At 40.4% G+C, this 26,816-nt stretch overlaps 1 protein-coding gene across 1 annotated transcript in view; it reads right to left on the reverse strand.

Annotated features, from left to right (window-relative positions):
* Window positions 1-23,606: 23,606 nt before the first annotated feature.
* Window positions 23,607-26,816, reverse strand: part of commd10 (COMM domain containing 10) — a 66,015-nt gene continuing 62,805 nt past the window's right edge. The window contains exons 6-7 of the mRNA XM_080894729.1: window positions 24,373-24,432; window positions 23,607-24,162 (exon numbers count right to left, since the gene is read on the reverse strand). Coding sequence (XP_080750855.1) covers window positions 24,124-24,162; window positions 24,373-24,432 — 99 coding nt within the window. The 3' untranslated portion in view covers window positions 23,607-24,123. The remainder of the gene's footprint in view (window positions 24,163-24,372; window positions 24,433-26,816) is intronic.

Consider the following 26,816-nt stretch of genomic DNA (forward strand, 5'->3'; position numbering starts at 1 on the left):
TCAGTCCGGTCCTTAAAAAATAGTAGGGGACTGGATAAGTGGAGGACAAAAGATCAACAGTATCTAAAAGTATTGTTCTTAAGAAATAGGAAAAATTCAGCAAAGACCTGACACAGGACCTGAGAGTTGCATCTGGCCCTTCATTCCATGTGCTGTTCGCTAAAGCTCAATCAAAAAAGGATCAATCGTGAAGCCCGGAGAACTATCCCTGAAGACTACTTAAAGAAATATCGAGAAAGCTTGCATAAGAGGGTTCAGGTTGCGTTAAAGAACAAAGGTGGTCATGCTAAATATCAACTTTCAAGCTCATTAGAAACGTACAAACCTTGTTTTTGCCTTATATGAAATATTTCTTGTATGTTCGCACGTTTCAATAAAGTGCTGAACCTGCTTCTGATTTTTCTTGCAAAATATACAAAAATTAGGAGTGCTTGAGTTTTTTGGCACAGTATTGTGGAAAAATGAGTCCATTAGACCACCTAATTTACTGTCCAGTTGTGATTGCTTGTGATTCAGAAGTTGTCCAAATGAGAGATATTTATTAAAGATTATTTCTAGGCTTTTCTTTTTCTTTCACTAATGCCCCCATGTTGGAATCCAAAATACACCCTCATTTCTCTCAGTACAATCCCTCCAGCTCCAAACCCAAAGGTATTCAATTATATTCATAAACAGCAGGGGAATGTAAAATACCCGAGAGCCTTGAATCCAAACATATTTTGCTTTGTTTCCTCAATGCAGGAACTTACAGAGGCAATCGATAATCAAAATCATTGCTATTCTGCTTCCAATCAATTAAGTGAAAAATATACCCTTCTTTCTATGTGTAGAATGTTCAATACAAGCTGTAAACAGAGCTATTTATCTTTAGTTGTTTATGTATGTTTTTATTTAGTTTGTTCCTTATCAACTCTTAGAACGGTATATCTTAGAAAAGGCATCATATGTATGTATGATTTGTACTTTTTTCCTTGTGTTGCCAGGTTTTAAAGTGTAACCACCAGATATTCTGTCTTGATTCCTTTTATTCATTGTGATTTTGTTGGTTTATTCAAGTCCTGAAATATTTCATTCCTCATAATTTATGAGTTAACAGTAAAGTAAAAGATTCATCGTGACAACATCTAATCAAACTTAGCAGGTTCTACTGGAAGAGAAGCAATCACTTGACTGAAAATTTAATTTCCTATCCATAACTTCAGGAAACTCTGTGTTGAATTGGCTGGATTGGTTTGTAACACACCATGTTCACTGAACTAGGGAGCAGAACTTCCCCATCAGGTCCAAATGCAAGACCAGCTACAGCTGCAAAATACCCAGAAGGATGTAACAGTCAGTCATCCCTCTGTCCTACTTTCCCTGTTTTCATATTCCTCCTCCTTCTCCTCCTCCTCTCACATCTTCCCACTCTCTAACTCCATCCCTCCATTTTACTCATTCAATGCAAGAAAATAGCATCACTGGTCTGATTGCTCTAAAGTGGCATCAATAAAAATAAAAACGCCACTTTGTGGATGTATCTGGGAAAATTCGCCAGAACGCTGAAGGTTGTTCTGGCTGGCTTGGATCATTGGATATTAAATTACAGATGCCCTTCATGGGAGACAATTTGGGTAGCAATTCTCTAGTTCTCGCTTCATATGTGCAGTAGCTAAATATTAGAAATGAAATAAATTATAAATACGCACAAAGGGTAACTAAAGAGTAGATGCGTGAGAGTCATTCCAATATTGATAAATCTCAAAATGAACAAGCTGCAGAAACACGTAAGTTTATTTCTCATTTCTTTCTTTTCGGTGTCCAAAGAAAAAGCGCCGAAAAACCAAGAAAGGAAGTCAGTATAGAGGCCTGCAGTGTATTAAACTGCTAACTACACATGTAGTATTTAAAACAGCAACTTGTGCAATTCATTCATACACATTTTTTTTTTTTTTTTTTACAAATGTTAAAGCTTTTTTTTAAGATGTGCACACATCACTGTAATTCTCTGCTTTGATGGGGGTTTTTAAAGACACATGGGCAACACAACAAAGCCTATTTCAGTCTGCAGAATAGTCAGGAAATTGTATTTATTTATTCGTGTTTTTTCAAAGAAATTGTAATACTTCCGAATCCAAAGAACAATAAAGTCTGCATATTGAGGCAAGATTTTGAGTCAGAGCCAGAAGTCATTCATTTAATAGACTTGACTTTAAATCCCAGCAGCAATCTTATAATACCAATAATAGCAAGTTTTGGCTGTCATCCTCTGTTTACCCTCTTTTTCACTTGATGTTTGGTTAGGTTGATTAGCTTTTGGCAACAAGAACTAGATCATGTTCTGAGTTAAAATAAAACTTCTACCAATCACTTTGTTAGGTGCAGCTTGCTGGTATGGTGTTGGCCCCACTTTTGTCTTCAAACTGCTTCATGGCAAAGATTCAACAAGGTGTTGGAAACATTCCTCTTAGATTTTGGTCCATATTGACATGATAGCATCAAAGTAGCCGCAGATTCTAAATTGATACTGAGGGGCTCAAAGTGTGCCAAGAAAATATCCCCCACACAATTACACCACCGGCAGCCTGAACCATTAATGCAAGGCTGGATGGATCCATGCTTTCATGCTGTTTCTTGCCAAATTTTGATCATTGCTGCAGAAATCAATACTCAACAGACCAGGCAATGTTTTTTACATTTTTTGTTGCCCAATTTTGGGAAGCCAGTGAGAGCTGTGGCCTCAGTTTCCAGTTCTTAGCTGACAGGAGTGGCACCGCATGAGGTCTTCTGCTGCCTAAGCCCATCTGCTTCAAGGTTCGACATGCTGTTTGTTGTAACGAGGGTTTATTTGATACTCTTACTGTTGCTTTCCTCTCAGCTTGGAGCCTGGCCATTCTCTTCTGACCTTTGGCACCAATAAAGCGTTTTTTCCCAGTGAACTGCCCCTTAGTGGATATTTTCTCTTTTTTAAACCATTCTCTGTAGACCCCAGAGATGGTTGTGTGGGAAAAATCCCAGTAGATCAGCAGTTTCCGAAATGCTCAGACCAGCCACCCTGACACCAACAAACATATCATGTTCAAAGTCACATAAATCACCTTTCTTCCCCATTCTGATGATCGGTTTGAACTTCAGCGGGCTATCTTGGCCATATCTACACGCCTACAATGTGTGTACAACTATCTTCCCACAACTTGTATATGGAACAAAATGTAACCCTTCCATTCCAGAAGAGCATAACCAGCAAAAATCATGTCTGGTTTATGAATGTGGGACACAGGATTCAAGATTTTATTGGTGAATAAAGTAATTTGCCAATTATGCTTTAACTGTGCTGGACATACGAAAACTACAGAGATGCAGACAGACAGACACAGAGAAAGACGGCGTGTCAGACCAATAGAGGCAAGGTCAGCAGGTGCAGAAGACAGGAAGAAACACAGAGAGGAAAGGACATTGACAGACATATAAGACAGAGAAAGACGAAAGGCAGGAAGAGAGGAGGATGGTGAGCTCCCCTGGCTGTGAACCTGCCATGTGTAGAGGCATGCTGCACCAGCTGTGTTGAGACTGTTTACGTAACACACCGCTGCCGCAGAAACCCTGCAGATGCACACCCCGTACCACCTTGCCTAGGACATCACAGGGCAGGGCGGTGCCATGCTTCACTTCCCAGAGCAATGAAAACAACAACAAAAAACATCCACAGCAAAATCCAATGAAAACAAAAATAAAAGTCAGGATATACACTAGACTACAAACACATGAGAAAAGAGGATATAAAGTTTTACATTAAAACATGTGTTTTTAGATTTCAAGAAAGCACTGGCAATAAAGTCAGAGCCAACAGCAGTCAAGAGGGAAAGAAATCGTGCAATAAAAATGAAAGAACTCGACAGCCCGATACTGCCAACACTCGTCACCCTGTAACAAAACATGACCCTAAACAGCAGTGACAGCCATTGACTGTTGTCTGTCATTAGACCCAGAATCACAGCTGTAAACAATGACCCAAGATACAACCACCACATTATCTGCTGAAGCTACGCACTGAGAACAAAGAGAATCAAGACAGTGAAAGAAAGAACAAGACAGAAAGAACAAACAACAGAAGTGATGTCACACATATTGACAGAGAGGGCAAGACAAGGCAAGACGTGAGTTTTGTGAGAAGGGAGCCTAACAAGTGTGAGAGGAGGAAGGGCAAGTGGGGTAAAAGTAGACCATGAAAAAATCGCCAGGGAGGCAGGGAGAGTCTAGTGCGTGTTGACAGTGCTGTCGTGTCTTGGCAGTGCCAGTTAGACTCTGGAGACGTCTTCAGCAGACATCGCCGCTTTTTGTCCAGAACCAAACCAATGTCCACAGGGAGGTGGTGGTAATTATGGTGGCCTCTTAGACTTATTTCGCCGTCAAGCAAAATATTAAAATTTTCACTTCATTTTCATTCCGTTTATTTATATAACAACAATTCAAGACAATAGTTGGCTTGACATGTTTTATTTATTTAGTAGGCTAGAGCCCTTACTTAGTCACTTAGTACTTAGTGACAGTGGGAAGGAAAAACTCTATTTTGACAGGAAGAACCAACAAGGACAAGGGTCAAGAAGGGCCAGCCATCTGTCATGACTGGTTGGAGGTGAGGGGAAAGTGAAGAAAGTATAGGCAGACAGGGCAAAAGAGACATAGAGTTAAATAATTACTAATGCTGGTTTAAACCTCTAAACGCAATAGTGGTGTATAAACACATTAAGAATGAAAGGAGGTGAGTGAAGGAGAAATGCTCAGTTCAGTGGGAATGCCCCTCCCACCAGAAGCGTTCCTGATCGTGAACCATCTCTTAGTGTGTCTTCCAAAACCAAACTGGAGGCAGGTTCCACAGCAGAAGGGCCTAATAGCTGAAGGCTCATGCTGTTCTTAGTTTTTCAGCATCACTTCGAGACAGGATGTTTCTAATTTTAGACTGCAGTAGGAGGCACAAGAAGGCAATCCTACATATTTGTTTAATGAATCCGTTGAAGGACATATCCTGGTCAGAACTACAGATTCCTTAGCTAAGTAATGTTGTGCATTGCAGCGAGGAGTGCTCAGACCTCCGCATAGGAGAAACCAAATAGCCACCCCATAAATGCATGGCACAACATAGACGAGCCTCCTCGACAGAACAAGACTCTGCCGTACATCTGCATCTAAAGGACAAAGGTCACAGATTGTTTAAAAGAGGCACAAAAGAGGCCATGCAAATCCACTGTGGACAACCATTTTTGAACAGTGGCTGTGGTTTATGACACCAACTGTCTACCATACACAGCGCAGTTTTGAACTGAAGAAGCTTCTTGGATGAGAGGTGTCTTTGAGAAACTTCAAGAAGTCCAGTCCAGTCGCATTCTTTCTAAGCTCTTTAGACTACCATCAACTGGATGACTGAAAACCTACACAGACATATACACAGTGAAACTGTTTGGATGATTCAATTTAACCTAGCCTGCTAGCATTTGTGGTAATTGAGCATAGTGTTGGATTAGATAGGCCACCGAACTAATCCTTCAAATTTGGTACATGAGCAGGGGACAGTACGTTTTAGTTCGTGCCCTTCTGTTCATTATTTTAACAAATCTAATCTGGCATCTCTTATTTAAGTTCCCTTAGCCTGACTGCAGTTGGTGCTGATTCTGCAAGCAGCTTTGCAAGCCACCTCCAATTCCAGCTCTTCCTCTTCACATTGTGTCTGATTTAATCAATGTCATGTCTGTTCTGCTGTGGTAGCTGATCTCCTCCCTTCACATACCAGTAAGGGAGGGCTGGGAGTTCCCAGAATGGAGTATTTACTAAACAAATTACTGTAGATGAGAATAAATACCTACTTTTGACTAAAGTGGTCCAGACTGACAAAAAAACAAACAAACAAGATTTTAGCAATATCTGCATTAACACAACAATAGCTAATGGCATTATTTTGTGGAGCTTGAGGTTTTGTTAGAAGAAAAAAAGACAGAGACAAGAGCATCTAAGTCTAAGTTAGTTAATCAGTCCTGGATTCATTGTGCACAGTTTTTATTTGTGGACATAAATGAAACAGTGTTTATTGTCATGAAATTAAAATGATGGGTGTTATAAGTAATTGGTCATTTTAGCCCAATTTGGTAAGTGGTTGTACATATTCTGATTCTGATTTTGATATCATAAAGACATAAAATGTGATGTAGAAAAGACTCTTCAAGGTCTACAATATACTTGTATGCCAAGTTCGGCTGCCCATTTGATGTGCAGGACTAAAGAGAAGCAACTGTGTTCTAGAGTCTGATATCTTTATCCTAAAATCCTTCCCTGATTCTGTTACATTTTTCTTACTCATTACTGTTGTTAGGGGCAAAACAGCTAAAAAACCTTGGCTTTTCTTTCATCTTCTCTACACGGATCATCACCTGTAATAGATAAAACCCTTTAGTAGGACTGCGTTTTTAATCACTCTGCGAGCACTTGCTCAGAGCAGCCTTCTGTTTCTTGTTTTGCCCTAACGCTTATTTCTGTTTTGTTTTGTCAATCAGCTCCTTTTTCTGGTCCGTGAACCCGACTTCCTGCTTTTCCCACCATTGTGATTTACATTCCCTTCCTTATTGTGTGTCTCCAGTGTTTTTCCCTTGTCGTATTTGTTTCCCTGATATTGATTCCCCACCTGTATACTAATCCCTACTTGCCCACTAAAGACTTGCCCTGCCTTGTCCTGTTTTGCAGTCGTCTGGTTGTTAGACAACTACCAGAGTTAAGTAGCTAAAATAAGCTTTCATGAGTGAAACATGAAAAGCTGCTTCTCTGCACATGTTGATAGGATACAAAAGGTTATTTGAATAAAAATCTGATTAAAAATAGTAATATCATAAAACCTAGGTAAATACAGCACCCGAGTGCATTGACAGAAGCTGAAACTGAATATGAATGTCCTATAAAGTCAAAGGGACATGCAGTATCAAGGTTTCTGTTTCACTGAGAGATGCAGAGCACCATATGTGAGACAAACCTGCTTCAATGGCATATATAATTCATCAAAACACACAGAAAACTGCATAAAAATATTCTTATGCCACAGTAGCAAACTTCTTTCATTTATGCCAGGTGAACTTTGCCTGCGCCAAGGTCGTCTCCATAATATCATATCGCAAGATCAAAACCGCAACTTGTTTATTGGAAAATCTGCCCATCTGGCTAAGCATCATGGCTGGCAGCAAGATGAAAAGATGACTCACTGAAATAATGTTGGGGAATGAGGGAAAAGCAAACGATGTGAATCATGAGTATAGCCTGGCAGCACCCGATTGGTTCTATAATGGAAACCAGACTATACTCAGCCAGACGAGGCTGGGTGCCCAGCATTGCCACCTAGGGCAGTGGACCAGCAGAGAGGCACTAGCTGAATGAACATGCCTATTCAATTTGCCAACTGTGCAGCAGAGCATGGAGGCAGAAACAGAGAGAGACAGAGAAAGATGAGAGTTTGAGAAAGACATCATGGTCATAGCTAGAAGGGTTTGGAAGAGCAAAGACTTTGGAAAAAAAAAAGTGAGGATGGAAAGGAGGACAGGAAGTTAGTTTTAAAAGAAATAATGATGTATCTGCTTTGAACAATGTGGACAGCAGGACAGAAGCAGAGCTATGACCTTTCAATGGAGCGGCCTTTGTGGTGTTTCCTGTGCTATGCTTTTTAGTGATGAAACTTTGACAAGTTTAAGTACTATGCAGGAAGCTCAGCAGGCTTTAGTGTCGTAGCAACACTGCATGTGTAAAGATTTCAGACCCTTTCTGCAAGTTTTCTGCATTTTGGTTTTACACTAATCTTACACTAATCATGGAGTGGGGGGTGGGGTATCTATGCACCGTCATTTTTTTTTTCTTTCCAAGATGCTGTATTGGGGTCAGGCTTGAATTCTGGCTGTGGCACACTTGGACATTCACTAAGTTTTCCTGAAGCCCATCCTGAGCTTTCTTGGCTGTATGTTTCTGGTTGTTCTTTAGTTGGAAAAATGAAAACCTTTTCTCTAGTTTCAGCTCCTGGACAATCTGGCTTAACATTTTTTTTCTGCATCCATCTTTCCCCTCTGTCCTAACCACTCTCCCAGTCCTTGTCACCAAAAAAACATCCCCAGAGCATGATGCCCCCTCCCCTGGGTTTGACTGCTGTATTGCTTCCTTTCAGATATGACAAAAGAGATGCATGTAACAATATCTGGTGCTATGAAACTCTAGTAGATAGGAGGCAAGTGGAAGCAGGGCGTACCAAAAGAAGAAAACTGCAGTTCAAAAAGAGAGTTATTCCCCATACTGTCAAAATACCTATAAGGAAAAAAACCATTGCCAGCCTAGCACCAAAAATGATTGATATCTAATTTTGCTCGGCTATTCTTACGGGACACAGTTTGGAATCACATTCTTGCTTCAACTGTATTTAGGTAAATAGCTGAGAGCATTTACACTTTTAACGACAGATAGGTGCCAATAGCAATCTGGGTTAGCAGAAAAAAGCCTTTTCTTTCTCTCAAAAGAACATGGTAGCATTGGTAGTATTCCAGTGTCTAATGTAAGGCCACCTATCTGAGTACTAAAGTTTCAGTTATTGCTGCGAAAGGTGGTTCTTGGAGTTACTGAATGATTAAGGTAAAGTTTTTCACAGGACTACATAGAAAGTCCTGAAATTAGCTTTAATAGCTAGCTGTCTGCTAGATGTTCCCTTAGCTAACTCAAGTCACTGAGCTGGATTTCATGAACCAGTTGGTGACCTCTTGGTATATGCACCCACTTTTTACAGACAGCTACACTGAAAACTGTGTTCATTGCAGATTTTTTTTTTAAAAAAATCTGTCATATTATTATTACATGGTAATTAAAGTACCACTGTTTAAAAAAATCCCCACTTTCTGTTAAATTCATGGAAGCTCTGAGTTTTGAGTTTGTCTCAAATCCACTTAATTTTTGAGGTCCTTCCTTGCTCGTTTTAGTCTCCTGAATTCTTGAAACTTGTACTAATTAAAGCACGACCTCCTGATTGCTGCTTCTCAAACTGTGATCTTCCTCAGAAACAATCCCATGAAACAGTTGTCAGAGAAGTCCCTGCTTACATTTGCATTACCACAAGCGTAAATGCAGCTTTGGCAAGAAAATAAAGGTGACTCATTGCCAACTGTGATAGATGTCATGCCAACTTCCAGCATCTACGAGATAGTTTTCACATTTTACTATCATGAATGAAACAAATGACTCCCTGCAAGGTAGAAAACAAATCAGTGAACTTGTGTTCGAAGATGCCTGGCAGCAAGATAAAGTACATGATTTGTAGTTAATAGGCTAAAACAGACCTTTCATGCATCCCACTGTGGAAAAACAACAACACAGTTAGCATATTGAACTGTTTCAGCATGTTGCAAAGGTTAAAGGAGCATCAGTTTATTATCTTTAATTTTATTGACAGTTATTTATCATGCTTTGCCATGTCCAACTTAAAAAAAAAAGAAATTAAAAATTTATATATTGGAGCAGTTCAATGTCCACATTTTTGCAGACATAAGTTAAGAAAGTTGAGTTTGAAAAGGGAAAGCTGGAGAAGGAGTTTTAACATCCCCTGTCTAGAGGAGGAATACTTGGTTCTGAAGCTAGAGAGGAGCTTATATGTGTAGAGCAGACAGAGTTTGGAAAGTCACGAGAGAATGTTGTAAAAATCAAGACGATGGGATACGAGAAGACAGAACCTGTGAGAAGCTGAGTGCCCCAGTTCATTTTTAAAAAACAAGATGAAACTCCATTCAAGTCAGCAACTTTCATATAAACATGCAAGGAAGATACCGCTGCTATAACTTTTCCTGTCTGTGCCCTGCAGCAAGATGTTAATTCTACAAGGATAATAACAGAGTGGAAAAAAGAAGAAATACATAATACATACATAATTGGAAAGAAGAGAGTTTTAGAATAGAAGGGAAAATCATAATTTGCAAAACATTTGTTTGTGTGAGGACTGACCACAGGTGGATTATTGGGGCTTAAGGTTGAACGGCCAATTTGGAAAGAAAACAAACGTAGAGCACCACTGAATATCTGATGTGGCGATTCTGCTCGAAACAGCCAGAGGAATGATATATGACCATTTATCACCGTGAGACCATGAGAAAAGTAGTGCATTCTCCTAAAACATTCCCAAATTAAACCAGCTACAAGTCCAGAACTATAAATCATGTAACAGGACAGAACCCCTGAAGGGTCACAAAGGTAAAACATTGATACCTTAGCTTGCAAAAACGTTTGCATTTCTTCTAGCCCTTACAAGAAAGCTCAGCTGTATGATACAGTAGGCTATTATGTACAGTAGATTGCCTCTTGTTGTACAGTACAGCTGGAGTAACTGCACTCTCAGCTCTAGCAGCACCGGCACAAGTTTGCACCATTGCATTTAGAAACAAAACCAAAGAAAGTCACTGACCAGCTCTCAGACTATAGGTTAGATTATGACTGCAGCCTTGGAAAATATGACCAGTTAGACAAAAAAGCAAATCAAGTACCTGCCATGATTCAGCAGTTTGTAACAGCAATAGCAAATTTACTCTTCTTTTTGACTTTATCTGCCTGTCACATTATTGTGGAGGAATTTTGGCTCGCTCTACTTTATAACGTTGCTTCAGTTCATTAATGTTTGAGAACATTTTCTTATGGAGCCATTGCAACACCTTGATTCTTTTCTCTTGTTGCAGATGCATATCCCAGTTCAGCCCAAACTTTAGCTGTCAGCCTCACGTTTGACTACAGTCATGGTGCCCAGGTCCTATTGCTACAAATCATTCCTAAATCATGATCCCGCCTCACTGTGTTTCATGGTGAGTATGAGCCAAACGTGTCACTGTGACCAAACATCTCCACTTTGGTCATGTTTTAAACATGCTACCTGAGCCCTGAAGAGTCTGAGATGTAGTTTTTGCAGTTTTTGTGATCAGTGCATGGGTGAATTTGCAATAGGAACTACACTCCTGGGGCACGCACACACGAAACGAATGACAGACTTGCTACTGGCCCAAACTTCTGCTTTTATGCAGGTGGTCGCTCTTACTGATAATCAATCAATTTGATTATCAGCACCTGGCTGCTACTTACCGTCTTAATTCCTATGGAAGCAGCAAAGGTACACTTTCTTTTTCACATTACTGTAGCTGTCATAGTGATCTATCACTGGGGCTTATCACAGCAAAAGAGATAAAAAGGAAAATAAAAAGCTATTTATGCATCATTTCTAGCACTATACTCAGAGGTTAAAGTGGATTGGAACAAGGGCTGCTGTCCTTCTACAGAAGAGGAGCCGGCATAAAGAGAGTAGTAATGTTTTGTGGCAGTTTATTTCAAATGCAATCTTCTAACAGCTCAACAAATATCTGTCACGGTCCTGGGTCTCCTGACCCAGCGTTTTTAGTTCTTTGTGATTTTTGTATTATTGTACTTGTGTGTGATTTATTCTATGGCTTCTAGTTTTGATCCCTTGCCCTTCATGTCTCTCTGTGTCCCCTCTGTTCTGTGTAATTGTGTGTCTTTGCATGTTTGAGTTTCTTGTTTTCTGTCACTCTGCATTGTGCATTATGTTCTCATGGTTGGTTTTTTGTTACTCTCTCTAGTCTAGTCTCTTGTGTTCCCAGCTGAGTATTTCCCTGTGTATTTTGGTTCTTAGACCTCTGCCTTATGGTTTATGTCTCTGTATTTCTTAGCTGCTGTCTCCACTGTGTCAAGTTCGCGTCTCTGTGTGATACTTCCTGTTTTACTTTGATGGTCCGTGTCTCATGTGAATGCGTCCTGCTTTGCTTGTCTCATCAGTCCTGATTTCTCCCAGCTGTGCCCTCCTTCTGTGTCTCATTCCCCTCGTTACTTCCCAGTGTATTTAAACCCTGTGTTTCTCTGAGTCAGTGTCGCGTCGTCCCTCATGCTGTGTGTGGATCTCCCTGTGTCTCCTTGTGAGTTCTTAGTTTATGGTTTCCCAGTTTAGTCTAGTTTTGTATGTTTGTTCTACCAGCAAATAAAGCTGTGTTTTGAGTTCACCTCCCCGAGTCTGTGAGTCCTGCATTTTGGGTCCAACTCCTGCCTGCCGCACAGCGATTCATGACAATATCAGCAAACACACAAACTGCGTCTGTTCAGCGTGACACACAATGTGCCTGCTAGCTAAAGGTACGGCTGCTTTATTTCCCAGGGAGAAAAAAGACAGTGTGATAACTTCACTCAGAGATGGAAAAAGATGTGAGAAAGAAAGATTATTCTTTTTTTAAAGGCAAGCGCTGCCCAGTGACATTTGATAAACTGGAAATTTAAAGCTTACACGTAATGTCCTCATTCATTCTATTTTTTGAAAATAAATCTGATATTGGATGTGCACATGATGGGAAACATCCTGCGAAACAAATTGAGGTAACACAATAACTTTGGTTTATTCAAAGGTGCATAAAAATAGTTTGCAGTTTAGTGCAGGCTACAGTGTTTAGTTTGCAGTGCTGTGGGGAATTCATAATAATAGACTATGTTGGACTGGTGCAGAGAGGCTGTGGTGTTCAGCGTCAGTGTTACATCAAGCGTAGTAAACATCAGTTTGAATTTAAGCTGATGTTGGTGGTTAGATTCACGCACTTTGCACCTTTGCACTGTCTAGATGTTGGAAATCAGCCACGATAGAGCTCGTGTAACCTGTAATCTGTCCATATTTTGATGAATTGAGCATGTAAATCCACAATGAGCAATAACCCTCAGAGCAGCAGCACCAACACATGTCAGCTGATCACAGCCTGTACACAAAGAATATCTACTTCACTCAAAAATATGAATTAATGTGACATTTTTCTATTTTATTTGTTTCCTCCCATATTGCACTACATATTGCACTTTGAGATGCAAATGAGGAGACTTCACTCAGGCAAGTCTGCTGGACCAGACGGAGTGAGTCCCCTTGTCCTCAAGACCTGTGCCCCCCAGCTGTGTGGAGTCTTTCATAAACTGTTTATGCTGAGTCTGAGTCTGCAGAGGGTCCCGGTGATGTGGAAGACATCATGCCTCGTCCCTGTACCAAAGACGCCACGTCCCAGTGGCCCCCAGGATTACAGGCCCGTGGCATTGACCTCCCACATCATGAAGACCCTGGAAAGGCTCATCCTGGACCAGCTGCGACCCATAGTAAGACCACACCTGGATCCCCTTCAGTTCGCTTATCAGCCTCGTCTCGGAACTGAGGACGCCATCATCTACCTGCTCAATCGTGTCTACACCCATCTGGACCAGCCGGCGAGCACTGTGAGGGTCATGTTTTTTGACTTTTCCAGTGCTTTCAACACCATCAGGCCGACCCTCCTGGGTGATAAGTTAGCAGCGATGCAGGTGGATGCTTCTCTGGTGTCCTGGATTGTTGATTACCTGACAGGAAGACCACAATATGTACGTCTCCCACAGTGTGTGTCTGACAAGGTGATCAGCAACACAGGGGCACCACAGGGGACTGTCCTCTCCCCCTTCCTCTTCACCCTCTACACCACAGACTTCAGCCACTGCACAGAGACATGCCATCTTCAGAAGTTTTCTGATGACTCTGCGGTGGTTGGATGCATCAGCAGGGATGATGAGACAGAGTACCGGGCTGTGGTCGACTCCTTTGTCACGTGGTGTGAGCAGAATCATCTGCAGCTCAACGTGGCAAAGACCAAGGAACTGATCGTGGACTTCAGGAAGACCAGGAAACACTTGACCCCTGTTTCAATCCAGGGGGTCAGTGTTGACATTGTGGAGGACTATAAATACCTTGGAGTACACATTGACAATAAACTGGACTGGGCTAAAAACACCACAGCACTTTACAGGAAGGGCCAGAGTCGTCTCTATTTTTTGAGGCGACTGAGGTCCTTCAACATCTGCCAGAAAATGCTGAGGATTTTCTATGAGTCTGTTGTGGCCAGTGCGATCCTCTATGCTGTTGCATGCTGGGGGAGCAGGCTGAGGGTCGCAGATGCCAACAGACTTAATAAACTAATCCGTAAGGCCAGCAATGTTGTGGGGACGGAGCTGGACTCCCTCAAGGTGGTGTCGGAGAGGCGGATGCTGTCCAAGATAAAGACAATGTTGGATAACACCTCCCACCCACTCCATGACATGCTGGTCAGTCACAGGAGCTCGTTCAGTGAGAGACTGAGATTACCGAAAAGCACCACTGAACGACACAGGAAATCATTCCTGCCTGTGGCCATCTCCCTGTACAACGCATCCACTTAACACACTGTTTGCTGCTACAGCTACACATGTTTCTTTTCCAACTATTTATTTATAAGTGACTTATGTATGTATGTATGTATATATATGTATATATTGTACTATTCTTAGTTAGTGTATTGTCTGTCTTGTCTTAATGTTGGTTTAAAATGGAGCACTGTAACAAAAAATAATTTCCCCCAGGGATCAATAAAGTATTCTGATTCTGATTCTGATTCTGAAGACCCATCTGCCACATTAAACCCTGACTGTATTCAGTTTTCTGTTCAGGTGTGGAGGTAAAGTGACTTTACTTTTTCACTTTTATTTAGAAACTATATTTTGTGCTTACTTGTGTCATCTGTGTCTAATGTTTAAGTGCATTTGATCATCTGAAACATTTAAGTGTGACAAACACTTAAATGGAAATCAGTTTGTCACACCTCTGAATGCAAAACATAGTTTTTTTGGCCTTGTTGTAAATTTCTCAGCTGTAACTGTTACTGACTCTGAAGTGGAAATCAAGCAAAACAGTGCTTGACAGCAACCTTCTAAAAAAGGTTGCATAGCTGACACAGACTGGTCCCAGTACAGCAATTTCCAAGTTAAAAGGTGGTAAGAGTTGCACAACCTAAATGCGTGAAGACACTTTTGCGCGGCGTATAACTGTATACCTTAAGCCGTGGAAGCAGTGTGTAAGTTTAAAAAAAAAAGTGTGTGTGACAGGCAGTAAAGGGGAGAGGAAGTGGCATAAAAACAACTGTTAACAAGTGAAGAGTGAAAAAACAAATAAAAGCAACTGAAAGTGCAAAGTTTAAAAGGAAATAATGAGTTTAATGAAGAACTATCAGACCTGCTTTTCAAACTATCGCATGGATGTATCATTGAAGTCCAACCTCAGAGGTGAGTGTAAAGTTCAGGTGTTTAACTGTTTTCATATTTGTCTCAGAGTTGAATGTGTCCACTGGTTTCCAACTCTGCTGTAGATTAAAAAAAAATATCTGCACTTCTTGATCCACGCAATTTGAGCTGGGATCATGATACAGCTTTTCTAATGGCTCGAGCTGACAACGTGCCCTTAAATCGCATCAACCCCAGAATGCCTCAGATATGTCACAAAAAGGCTACGGGGGCAGGGTGACATGTCTCAAGGTTGCGGATTACACGAAGAAAGCAGCCCGATCTACATTATTACTAATTTATTTCACATTAGATATCCCTCAGCCCATTTCAGAGCTTGTTGGAAGCCAGAAGGAGTTGAGCTGTGAATCCAAAAGTAACTCAAAGTTTTAATAATTCAGTTCTCACAGATCTTGTGACAGGAAAGAACCTCTTCACTCGAATGCTCGTCATCTCTTAAATAAACAAAACAGTCAAAATAAACGTACCTTATTAAAGAGCTGTCCTTATTTGATAAGCTGTTGTTTTTGCTTCATGTTCTTTACTGGCTCTGAGTTATTGTATTTGCACAGTGGTTGCAGCTTTAGACATTCATGATGTCTTAATAGACAAAGTGATAGATAATGTGCACTGGAAATAAGTAGCTGCAAGGGTTTTAGGAATCACTCAGACTCTAAAGATGCATCAGGAGAAATGCTGTTCCCTGTCATTCGTAGGTGGAATTGCCTATATACTACAGTTGTGTACATTGCCTGTAAATGCTCTCAGTGTGTTATAGCCTTAGGAGAAATTATATTACTTGTCAGTTTTTGCAGGTGTTTCACATTTTGCAGCATCATGCCTTAACACGCCTCAAGAAACACATCAATTCAGAAACGTGTTCGGATATTTTCGTGCCTCAGCGGTAACAAAATCACTTGCACAGTGCATCTGTTCAGTAAACCTGACGGCAGCCAATCAAATTGCTTGAGAAAGACATCACTTGTTCATGGTTGGAGGAGAATAGAACTTCTTTATCTTGCGCTAATAAAACCTGAAACTTCTTTAACCCTGTCATATTACTGTTTATGACCTTTTAACTAACCAAATATGCCCCAAATAAAGAGTTTTATTGAGTTATATTTGGTTGTAGTGTCATGCATACAGTGCACTTCATTCTGATGTGTTCAGTATTTTACCATAAATGTGGAACATCAGCTGTTAAACAGTCATAATTGTGATGATTTTGTGCTTTTGGGTGTCTGAGAATAAGTTGAGAAAATACTTTAAAACTAAAACCACAGTCTGAATATTTGCAGTAAAATGAGAACTCATTTTAAAAGGTGAATAAATACATCAATCAATCATTAATTCATCAATCTTACACTGGCTTTCCTGAGCCGGCTGAGAGATGCAGCCACAGTAAAGACAAAGTACACTCTCTCAGTACTATAATAAAAACAAATAACTAGTCTTTATCAGGTCTTAAAATACTGGCTCACACTTCTTTACAACTTTGCTTCAGTTCATTTTGGTTTGTGGGCATTTATTTAAGCACAGCTCCCACCACAGCATTTCAATCAGGCTGAGGTTTGGACTTTGACTCAAAAACTGGAATACTTTGATTCTATTGTAGATTTGCTTGTTTGCTCTCTTTTTTCATTGCACTGTCCTGTCACGTGAACAGAGGCTTGTAGACTCCCTCTTAAGTTTTTTGCAGTTTCTCTGAGCATTTCACTGTCTGACCTTGAGGTTAATTTGCTGGGACATCCATTCCTGAGAAGGTTGGCAACTGTCTTGAACGTTTTCCACTTACGAACAATCTTTCTCGCTGTAGAATGATAGATTTCAAATTGTTTGGAAATGGACTTATAACCTTTCCCAGATTGATGGGCAGCAACAATTCCTCCTTGGCATTGTGTTAACACACACCTAAATGCTTCAGACCAGCAAACTGCCCAAATGTCTGCTTTGATAAAGGTGGCCACACTTGGTGATGATCATTTAATAATGAGCACCTGGCTGCTACTTACCCTCTTAATTCCCTTGCTTAGTTTTCCACACACTGCTTCTGCATTTTTGGCTTAGTTTTGTTAAATAAATAATGACACGGTGTAATATGCCATGTGGTGCTGTTCATCAGAGGTTATATTTAACCCTTTAAGACCTACCATAGAACCAAGTCTGCCAGAGCTTATAGTATATTTTTACATGCTGCGGAGCCATTTTTTGGAGCATTTCAAGTTGCTATACATCAATACAACCATTATAGCCCAAATTTTAATAATATGTATGCATTAAGTGCATAGTAATTACATAAATTGCAAAAAAGTGCAATAAACTACAAAAAATTGAAAATCGTTTTTGATTTTTTAACATATATTTCTAGTTAGAGAAATTTAAGAGGCTTATCCCTCAAAACTGTAAATACAAAAAAGTTGCACAAACTAGTTTCCCACCAAAGGAAATTTATTTTAAGTGTCTTCATAGTTTTATTTTTGAGATACACCAATTTTCATATACTGCAGGAAAAACGAAAAAATATATTATAGTGCAAATTTGCAAAATAACAGCATATGCATCAAAATAAACTATTTCCAGCAGTGCAATATGAGTCCTCAGCATCCCAGAAACGACACAGAAAGTCATAAAGTCAAACATAACTTTAAACACAAGTATAGGCTCATAAGGCCACGATGGTTAAAAACTACATTTCCGCAAAATGACGTCACTTCCGGTTTCGGTAAGGTCATGCGGTCATGTGATAGTTCACGATGGAGTAGGAAGTGTTACGAACAGCTGATCGGATCGGCAAAGCGTGTTTCTGGAATATTATATTTTTGTTGCTGCTTTTTAATGCAGTTTTTGCAAAGCTATATGTGGAAGAAAACTGTGACCTAGGACAAGCTGATGGCATAAGATGTAAGTACAACTCCTCTGGTTTCATATGCAAAAAATTTTATTGCGCTAGCTTACGTGGTTGCAGTGCTACCGGGATTTAAAAATAGTTACGCAAAATGGAGCGTGTCCGCTCCGACCGGCTTTAAAGGGTTAACTAATTTTAAAACCTGACAAGGACCAGATTATTTTTATTATGTTTTGATAAGTGGGTGTACTTTCCTTTTACCTTGAATATATAATCACTCAGTTTCTAGGCTTGCCCCGGGGCCTCCTGCCAGCTGCATATGCAGGAAACCCTTCAAGGGGAGCTGGATGCCACCATAGCTGTCTCCTATCAGCGTGAAGGAACATTAGCTCTATTCTGACTACTCTGCTGACGTCTGTGCTCCTCACCTTAGCTTCAAGTCTGAACCCAGCCACAATCTCACTCTCTCCTATTAAGTTGAGGATTGGAAGTTGGGTTGGAAATACTTCAGCGTCCCACTCAGCGGTCTCTTCACCACAACGGTCTGCTTTACACACGCTCCATCAATCCACACATCCATATCTCACACGCTACCTTCCCATTATAGAAGACGATCAGGATCTGGAGCTACTTAAACTCCTTCTCTCGAGGCAACAGCTCTTTCCAAATCAACAGGGACAAATCAGCCATTTTCATCAGAGAACTGTGGCCTCAGATTCAGAGTTACAGGCACTAATTCCAGTCACTTCATACTCAGCTGAAAAGTGCTCCAGTCCATCTTAAAGGTCACATTTTAATAAAACCAACCAAAAAACAAGAACCTGAGTTTGCACTCTCTAAAATAAATATATATTCCTTGAGATTCTGTCTATGGTAATCACAAGAATGATGGCAGACAGGGGGCAACCCTCTCAGAGTCCAACACCCACTGAAAATATATTTGACTACCTGCCAAGGACACAGAATGGCAAAAACAGTTCTGGAAATGTGGGAGGTATAGAGGTAGGTCAAGCTGGTCCTTTTATAACTCCACTTTCTACTGGAAAGAACATTTTAAACGTTTTAACAACCAAGCACACATAAGAGACAATGACATGCAAAAACAAACTGCTCTTGACACGACACAGATTTATTATGACTACCTCTCTCCCCGCCATTGTTCACTTTCTATTAGCTGCTCATGGCGTGCGTGTCCATTGTGAAGGGTTGCTCGTCATAAAAGACTGGTGCTATCTGTGCAACTTAATACTACTGTTGTGACTCTCAGCCGTTGTTCATCTCTTACAAAAGACACTCATGATCTTGTCTCCTTTGTTGTTGGAAAGTAGCAGTTGTCAAGCAGGCCCGAGACAAGCGTAGCTGTAGAGACGGGGATTAGACATGTGAACTTACTGTACACACACACAAGCTCATTGTCCACTGTTTAGACATAACGCCTTTATAAAATATAATAATTATACAGACAAATGCAAACATCTATGCTGAACCAAAAAAGTTACATCTATTTTACTTCATGTACAAATTGAGCTAGACAACATGTTTTTGGCATAATTGGACAAATAATCCATAAGAACCTTTCCTATGAATTAATTTTTTCTGTTAACTGGACTCTTGTACTTCCTCTTGGTCCTCTTTTTAGATTTGAGAAGATCTTGCCTGTGATAGAAGACTCTGACCAATCACAAGGCTAGATCAAGTGAACAGTGAAAAAGTCTGCATATGAAAAAAGATGCAGTTAAGCAAATAAATTTTATCTGGTTACTAGAGCTTCAAATATAAGGCGAACCAAAAAGTTTGCACTGATTTCCTTTTAGAGCTTATAAAGTGTGTGCATATGCTAATCTGATGGGAAGGGCTACAAAAACAGAGGGGAGAGACACATGATGACAGCCTATTCTGAATTTCTGCCTGTAGATTTCCTAGTTAAAAGTCAGTTAAAAAAGTAAAAGCTACCAAAGGTAATTGGATGAGTTATTGAATGCAGAGCACCTAATCTTGAATGCAGTGCATGTATAAGCTAGTTTCTAATGTAACAGTTATTCTGTACCTACAAGTCTTTGTTATTTCTGGCTCTGCATTTCTTTATTTCTACTTTTTGGTTTGCAAGACCTTACTCCATTTACATCTTTAGATATTAGCTTTTGGTCACAGCAGCTTTAAATCAGTACCCTTCAATGAAATTGCCTCAGTTTGCCCAGATCAAGTACATTCATGTGGCACTTTCACATTCCAATGTCAAAAGTTTCAACTTTTCACATGTAAATGTGCAGTGAGGACTGCTCGCCAACTGCTGAGTCTGAAATTGAGAAAGCATCCAATTTTATACAGACGTGTTCTACTGACTAGGAAGCACCATGAGTAGAGTTTTCTCATTTGTAACAATTTGCCTCAAACTAAACTGGCGACATCCAATGACGAACCCTGCACAACCTGCAAGCCACCATTTCAATGAGCTTGGAATGAATTTCACAGGGAGATTTTTTTTTGCAATGACCAGGCACTTTAAAGAGTATGGGTAGGTTGTGTTACTGCTTCTTTTTGTATTTGCTCAGTCTGGGTTTTTCTTGGTGTAACAGCTTGCGTAAACATTGTTGCAACTTACTTTTAAAAAGCTTCCCTATCTGCAACACATAAACCTGTTTTTTTTTACTTTACGTAGAAGGCATGACTGAGTAAAAACGAAGAGGAAAATTGAGTCAGTGTTGTGGGTAGTGGCGCACTACTGAGTTCAATTGTTTGTTGGCTTTTCTGTATCCTAGAAGGGAACTATCAGTGTCTGTCATCTGTGGGTCAGCACTGTCAGCCCTACAGGACCACAGCCACATATGGAGGCAAGCCCATTTGAGACTTATTAAAGCTAGACAAGTACAGCATCCCCCGACTAGCTGCTTCGTAAAAAAAGTGTGTTCCTCTCTGCGTGGTGTCCAGCCTGACTTAGTTTGCCTCATAACACACACCAGAGCAAGTAAACTGCTTTGACAAGTACACGCAGAGACCCAACTCACCAGACATTAATACACAGGCATAGACACATACTCCTCCTATTCCTCTCATTGGGACTGTGTGTGCTGTATCTTGCTGGATCTCAGTGTGAGTCTCAGTGTGTGAGTGTCTTTTTTCCTCATCTTTTTTTTTTTCTTTCCAGGCATCCATCTCTGCATCTCGGCCTTGCCATCTGTTCTCCATGCTGTGGAACATGGCGCTCCCTCTGGCTGCAGGCGTTTTCACATGGTGGCAAAAATTGTCAATTGTGGAGTTTTTAAAAAAAGGGAAAAAAAGCTGAGGACAGAAATTGTTTAGGATGTGGTCTAAAATGCCGCAATTCAGACGTGTGTAAGGAGTGTGTGTAAACATGTCTAGTTTTGATCTTGTTTGAAAGGTGTGGATTATTTATATATACGTCTTTGCATATTACTTTGGAAGAAATAGCAGTTTTATCTTTCCTTTTTTTTGCACTATATTTAAATAGTTTAACAGTTGCTACACTAATTGGCAATTACTGGACCTACTGCAAGCAGGGTTCCCATAGTAAAGTTTTTCCATTTTAAAAGCTGGAAGTGGCAGTAATTTTGTTTGGTTGAGTGCGCATTTTTGTTTTTATCATCTGTCTACCTGCTGATTATCCTATTAACAGAGCTTGCCACCTGCTAAAGTTGGACATAATCAGCAGTAGAACCACATGAAAAGTTGCCTTCTGACTGAAGGAGAACTTTTTGAAATGCAAATATAGTTTGAGATTTTTTTTTTTAAACATTTCCAAAGCAAAGACAGGCATGAGAAGTTTCTCCTAACGTCATATTTACGACTCAATTTCTCCACCACTAATCTGGCTTTAGAGCAGCAGCTTGGGGTTAAGAAAAGCAGCTTTCTCCCCAACATCTTTCTGCCAGGAGGAACCAGAGGGGTTCCTCAGCCAGGTGGCATTTATTATCACTCTAGTGTGTTTTGCACACGACTCATGAGATGTCTCAAATGACATATCCAAGATGCATCCTGATCCGAACCCCAAGCCATCTTAACTGGATCCTTTGAGCTCCTCACCCTCTGGCAAAGGAAAATTCCAGGCATCCAGCAAAGAAAGCTGATGTTTTTCATTTTTGAGTGTTTCTACTGATCTAAAGCCACAGCTTACTAACACCAACACAGCAATACACCACGAATCGCCGGCTGATGTTATCCTGACTCATTAACAAGACTTCTGATGTATTTGCAATAACAACCTGCTCCAAAAACAATCCCAAATAATTTGTCTTCAGAGAGCCACAGACAGAGAAACTAAGTCACAGATGGCTGGAAAGCAGCCTTACTAAATAAATGTTGGAGATCAATGTCTGAGGGCAACACATCAATATCACCAGCAAGAAGCATGAATGCTTTCTTGAAGTTAAAACGCCATCTCTTAGTAAACAAAAGAAGAATCATGACAAGGTACAATCTGTTTCTTGTATGCTCATAAATTGAACTTGTAATTAAGGCCTCAGTCACACAAGGCAAGGGGCTGGTTGTCCTGGCAACCTCTGGTTGCTAGGGAAAAATGTATATTCCCCAACTGGTTGGTGAGTGGTCGCTGTCAGCCCCCGAATGAAATTGGTCACAAAGAGGCCACAGCACCCAAAGCTTCCTTGTCATGGCTTTGGTCATTAACAGACTGGTGCAGCTGCCCATAGCTTGTATAGAAGATGTCACGATGTTTGCAAATACTTGCCAACTACTAGCTGGGCAGAAGGCAATGCTAAACAGTGTGTTGCAGTTTTCACAGTTTTGTGACTGCTCGGTTAGTAGTAAGTGTTTGTGGGCGAGTTGGTGCCTTCCATGGAAGTTTGGGCGACTATGGCAATCTGCTGGTGATTAAAGTTATTACAAGGAGGTCTCCTTTGCCACCAAATCCACCTTGTGACTGCCCGGAATCATTTTCCAATTATTTGAAGAATATACAGGCCACCCTCCCAGCCAGTGATTGGGGTCTCTGAATAGTCTCCAGGCCTGCATCACTGGGGCTTTTACAATCAATCTCACCCTAACTTCAATCTCTAGCAACCACTTGCCAGTCTGTCAGGGAGTACACATTTTTCCCTACCGGTGGTTGCTAGATGTTGACCTACTGTTCCCTCTCTGGTGCCTAACGGACTTAAAATTTCAAAAGCCATGTGACAAACACTACATAGGTAAACAAGTTTGAACATATACACAAATAGGAACTAACACCATATACACGCCACTGACTCTACACTTTACAAATGAAATTCTTCATTTTGCCAGACAAAAAAAACCCCCAGTCTAACAGATCGAATCACCAGAGAATGCAGAGAAGAGCTATTGGATAGATCTAATAAAGTAAATGGGTTCACTAAAGCTCCAGGGGAAAACAACACCTGGGAATTAGGGAACTTCTCAAGCTTTAGTTCAGTGTGGACGCGAGGAAATTATGCACATACAAGCATACACAAAAGGGCAGACGCACAAACAAGGACACAGTCATACACCCATGTTCTCACAGACACACAATTGTGCACACAGTCTCATACACACAATCACGCTGGAGGTCTGCTGTGCCTCCCAGAACTCCCATCTGTTGAACCAGCAGTCCAGGTTGGTCTTAATGAGAAATAATGAGCCTTCACTAAATAACAACAGCTTGGATGGATTTCACCTCCACTTCAGATTTTATTAGAATGCCATGGAGAGTAGTTCATTCTTCAAGCTACACAATGTATTTGTTGTAGTTCAAAAGACATTTTGACATTTAATTTCCTTTTTTTTTTTTTTTTCTGAGAGTACAAAGGAAACTTGAAGCTAAATGACTGTTGGCACATTTTCATCATCTACATCTTGTTATAAGGAATGTATAAGGAAAGCAAGCATTAATTTACTAGAGGGTGGAGAAAACATTATTAAACAAACTTGTTCAAGTACAACTCATACTGATGAATTTGGGGTAATTTCCCGCTATAAAATCCAGGCTCTGAGTAATGAGTGCAAAAAGGAGTTCAAAAGGGAACTCATTTCTTCAAACTTGACATATTTCTCAAATAAATCAGAGCACAAAATTTAATTGCTAGGCCTCTAACAGCTGCATGGCTGTCAGCAAAAACACCATTAACATATAGTTCGTGTGCTTGAGTGTGTCTGTGTGTGTGTGGCTGTACAAAGTCCAAAAGGCATCATGTCAGGGAATCCAGCTGTCCTTGGACGATTTCGAGCTGAAAGAAAGAGGGGAAATGATGAGTTTTTGGAGCGAATGTGTGCACAAAAGAATGACACAAAGAAGGAGAGGAAGTCTGAAAGAGATATTTAAAAAGATCGAAGTATGAAGGAGTGCAAAATGCAACATGGATACTTGGCACAAAAACACGAAGATGATGTGGCATGAAAGTGGCACGGACACACACACGAAACATAATGAAACAAACCTTGTTGTACAAATCAAGCAGTTGCTGGTGGTTAAACTCCACGAAGACATTTTCCTGAACCTGGAGAGACAGAGAGAGAAACGAGGTTAGAGACAAGCAGAGAGGCATGACATTTATGGGAGGAAACAATCGAAAAAGTAAGAAAACTTCAGAAATATACAAAAGCAGCAGCGATGAGGAGAAGCAGCGGCGATGAAAGCACATAGGTAAGAGGCATGACGCAGATTTCTCGAGCTGGCTTCTTGCGCTTTCTATAAAAGCCTTCATCAATTATTACTGGTCTCTGACCAGTATGCACGATCTTTTAAGTCTTATCCATCAGTTGTTTAAAAATACACAGAAGAAAAAAAGCTGTCCACCATCTTGCACAGGGAAAACCCATCACTGTCTCCATTCTGTTGGCTTACTTTAAAACCGTGTCACCAACCGTAGTACAAAACTACACACGACTCAATAATACAGGACACTGCTTCTTCTACACTGTCAAGCATATAAACCATCATCCGCTTTCTATATTAGAATTAAATAAAGCAAATACTCTTTTTTCAGTTTATTCTTTAACAATGTTTTTTTTTTCCATTTCATAAAACAAAAAATATCAAGTAATATAGATTTGAAACACCATGAATGCAATCATGTGATAGTTTAATGAAATTAGTCCTGTTCAAGAAACATTTGCATATGCATGGTGTGACTTTTAGAGCTAAAAACATTTCGATTCATTTGTCTACATTTTTGCTTTTACCAGCAGACAGGTGTAGTGTAATGTCACAAACAGCGGGTCACCCAGGGGAAGCTCATACAGCACACTGACGTGAGGTTAGCACACTGCAGACATTCAAGAAAGAAATGTGTGATTTGAGTAATGGGGAGCCTGTGCCACAGTAGATCTTTATGTCTAACAATGCCTCTGGCTCCTGTTATAGACTCAGGAGTGAAGTCATGTTAATGATGGATCACGAAAGTTAGAGGAGCTTTTGTTTTTTTATACATTAAATGATGCATTTTTCATCTGTGAAGCTGGAATATGAAACTAAGATACATGAACAGTCCAAGTTTGCCTTTAGTTTCATAAAGTTTACTACTTTATGTGCTAATTCTTAGGTTAACACTGGAGCCTTTTTTCTCTGCAGACTCTGTAGAAAACTATACAGAACCAAGGGCAACCATCACTGAACTACCATCATCATCATCGTCATCATTATCCCATCAGAAACTCAGACTCAACGATAATCCACCTATGTGAGCGGGCGTAATGGGGAGACACTTTATCAACACCCATCACAGAGAAAATGAGAACAGCAGTTTTGTAGCCAACTAAAGTGCATTTATTGATGTTACCCTAAATGTACCAAACTCTGATCCAAGAAGGATAGCAGACAGGACGGAAAAGACAGAATGAACGAGATAGACATGAAGGGGAAAAAAAGGAATTAAATAAGTTCATGCTGAAAGGCAGTAAAACTAAATGTGGGTTTTCTGATTGTACACTCCCATCTAAAGCTCCACTCCCAGCAGTTCGGTGCTTGGAGACTAAACGGAGCTTGGGGGCTTGAAGCTAACTGGCTGGCTGGTTGGGTGGGTGGGTGGAGGGAGGCCATGTGTCATGGTAAATTAATGACAGAGATATTAATTAGAAGCTACATTAAAAGTCCATAAAAGAGAGAACAGAGGGCTGTTATCTCTTGTCAAAGCTCCCACTCGACAGCAGCTTCACAACACAAGGAAAATGTAGGACAGCCTTGAATTTAGCTACAGCTGAGGGAGCGCTGCAAGGACAGCCCAGCAGGTACTGAAACAACTAAATAAAATGTTGTTACTGAGCGAGATAAAATGAAAAGAAGATGCACATCAAAGAAGATCTACGAGGTGATAAATCATTTCTCAGAGGAAAGACAGTTGCCGTTAGGAAATGATTTGATTTGAAGGAAAAAATTGTGCATGCAGTGAAATTAGTTGAATGATGAACACGTTTTGCTTCCAGTAGCATTAATCAGCCTCAATTCACGCAACTCCCTCCCATTGATCTCCACTGTGGCAAACACTATTATAATGAGCAGACTCCTGTGCTGCATAATAACTTATCTCGGTTAACAGTCTTTAAGTGTGCTCGGGTCACAGCAGCACCAGGAGACTTGGTGGAAAAGCAGAAATAAACACTTGTCAGCTGGCTGAGCTGCCTATTGTTTTCTGACAGAGGTAAGACAAGGAACAGCCAAAATGACGGTTGTATGTGTGTGACTGTGATCAAAACTAACCTATGAGAAAAAGCGTACAACAAACCGCAGTAACGCTCGGTGTCTTCATGTGAGACTGACACTGTGTTCTGATAAGATTTTCAAAAGACTGCTGTGTGTGTGTGTGTTTTATCTTGGAAAACGCATTCCTAAATGTGTATGTGTATGTGAGTGTGTGTTTGGCCCATCAAATTGTTCCTCAGGGTT

This window comes from Rhamphochromis sp. 'chilingali' (assembly GCF_963969265.1).
Source record: "Rhamphochromis sp. 'chilingali' genome assembly, chromosome: 10".
Lineage (NCBI taxonomy): Eukaryota > Metazoa > Chordata > Actinopteri > Cichliformes > Cichlidae > Rhamphochromis > Rhamphochromis sp. 'chilingali'.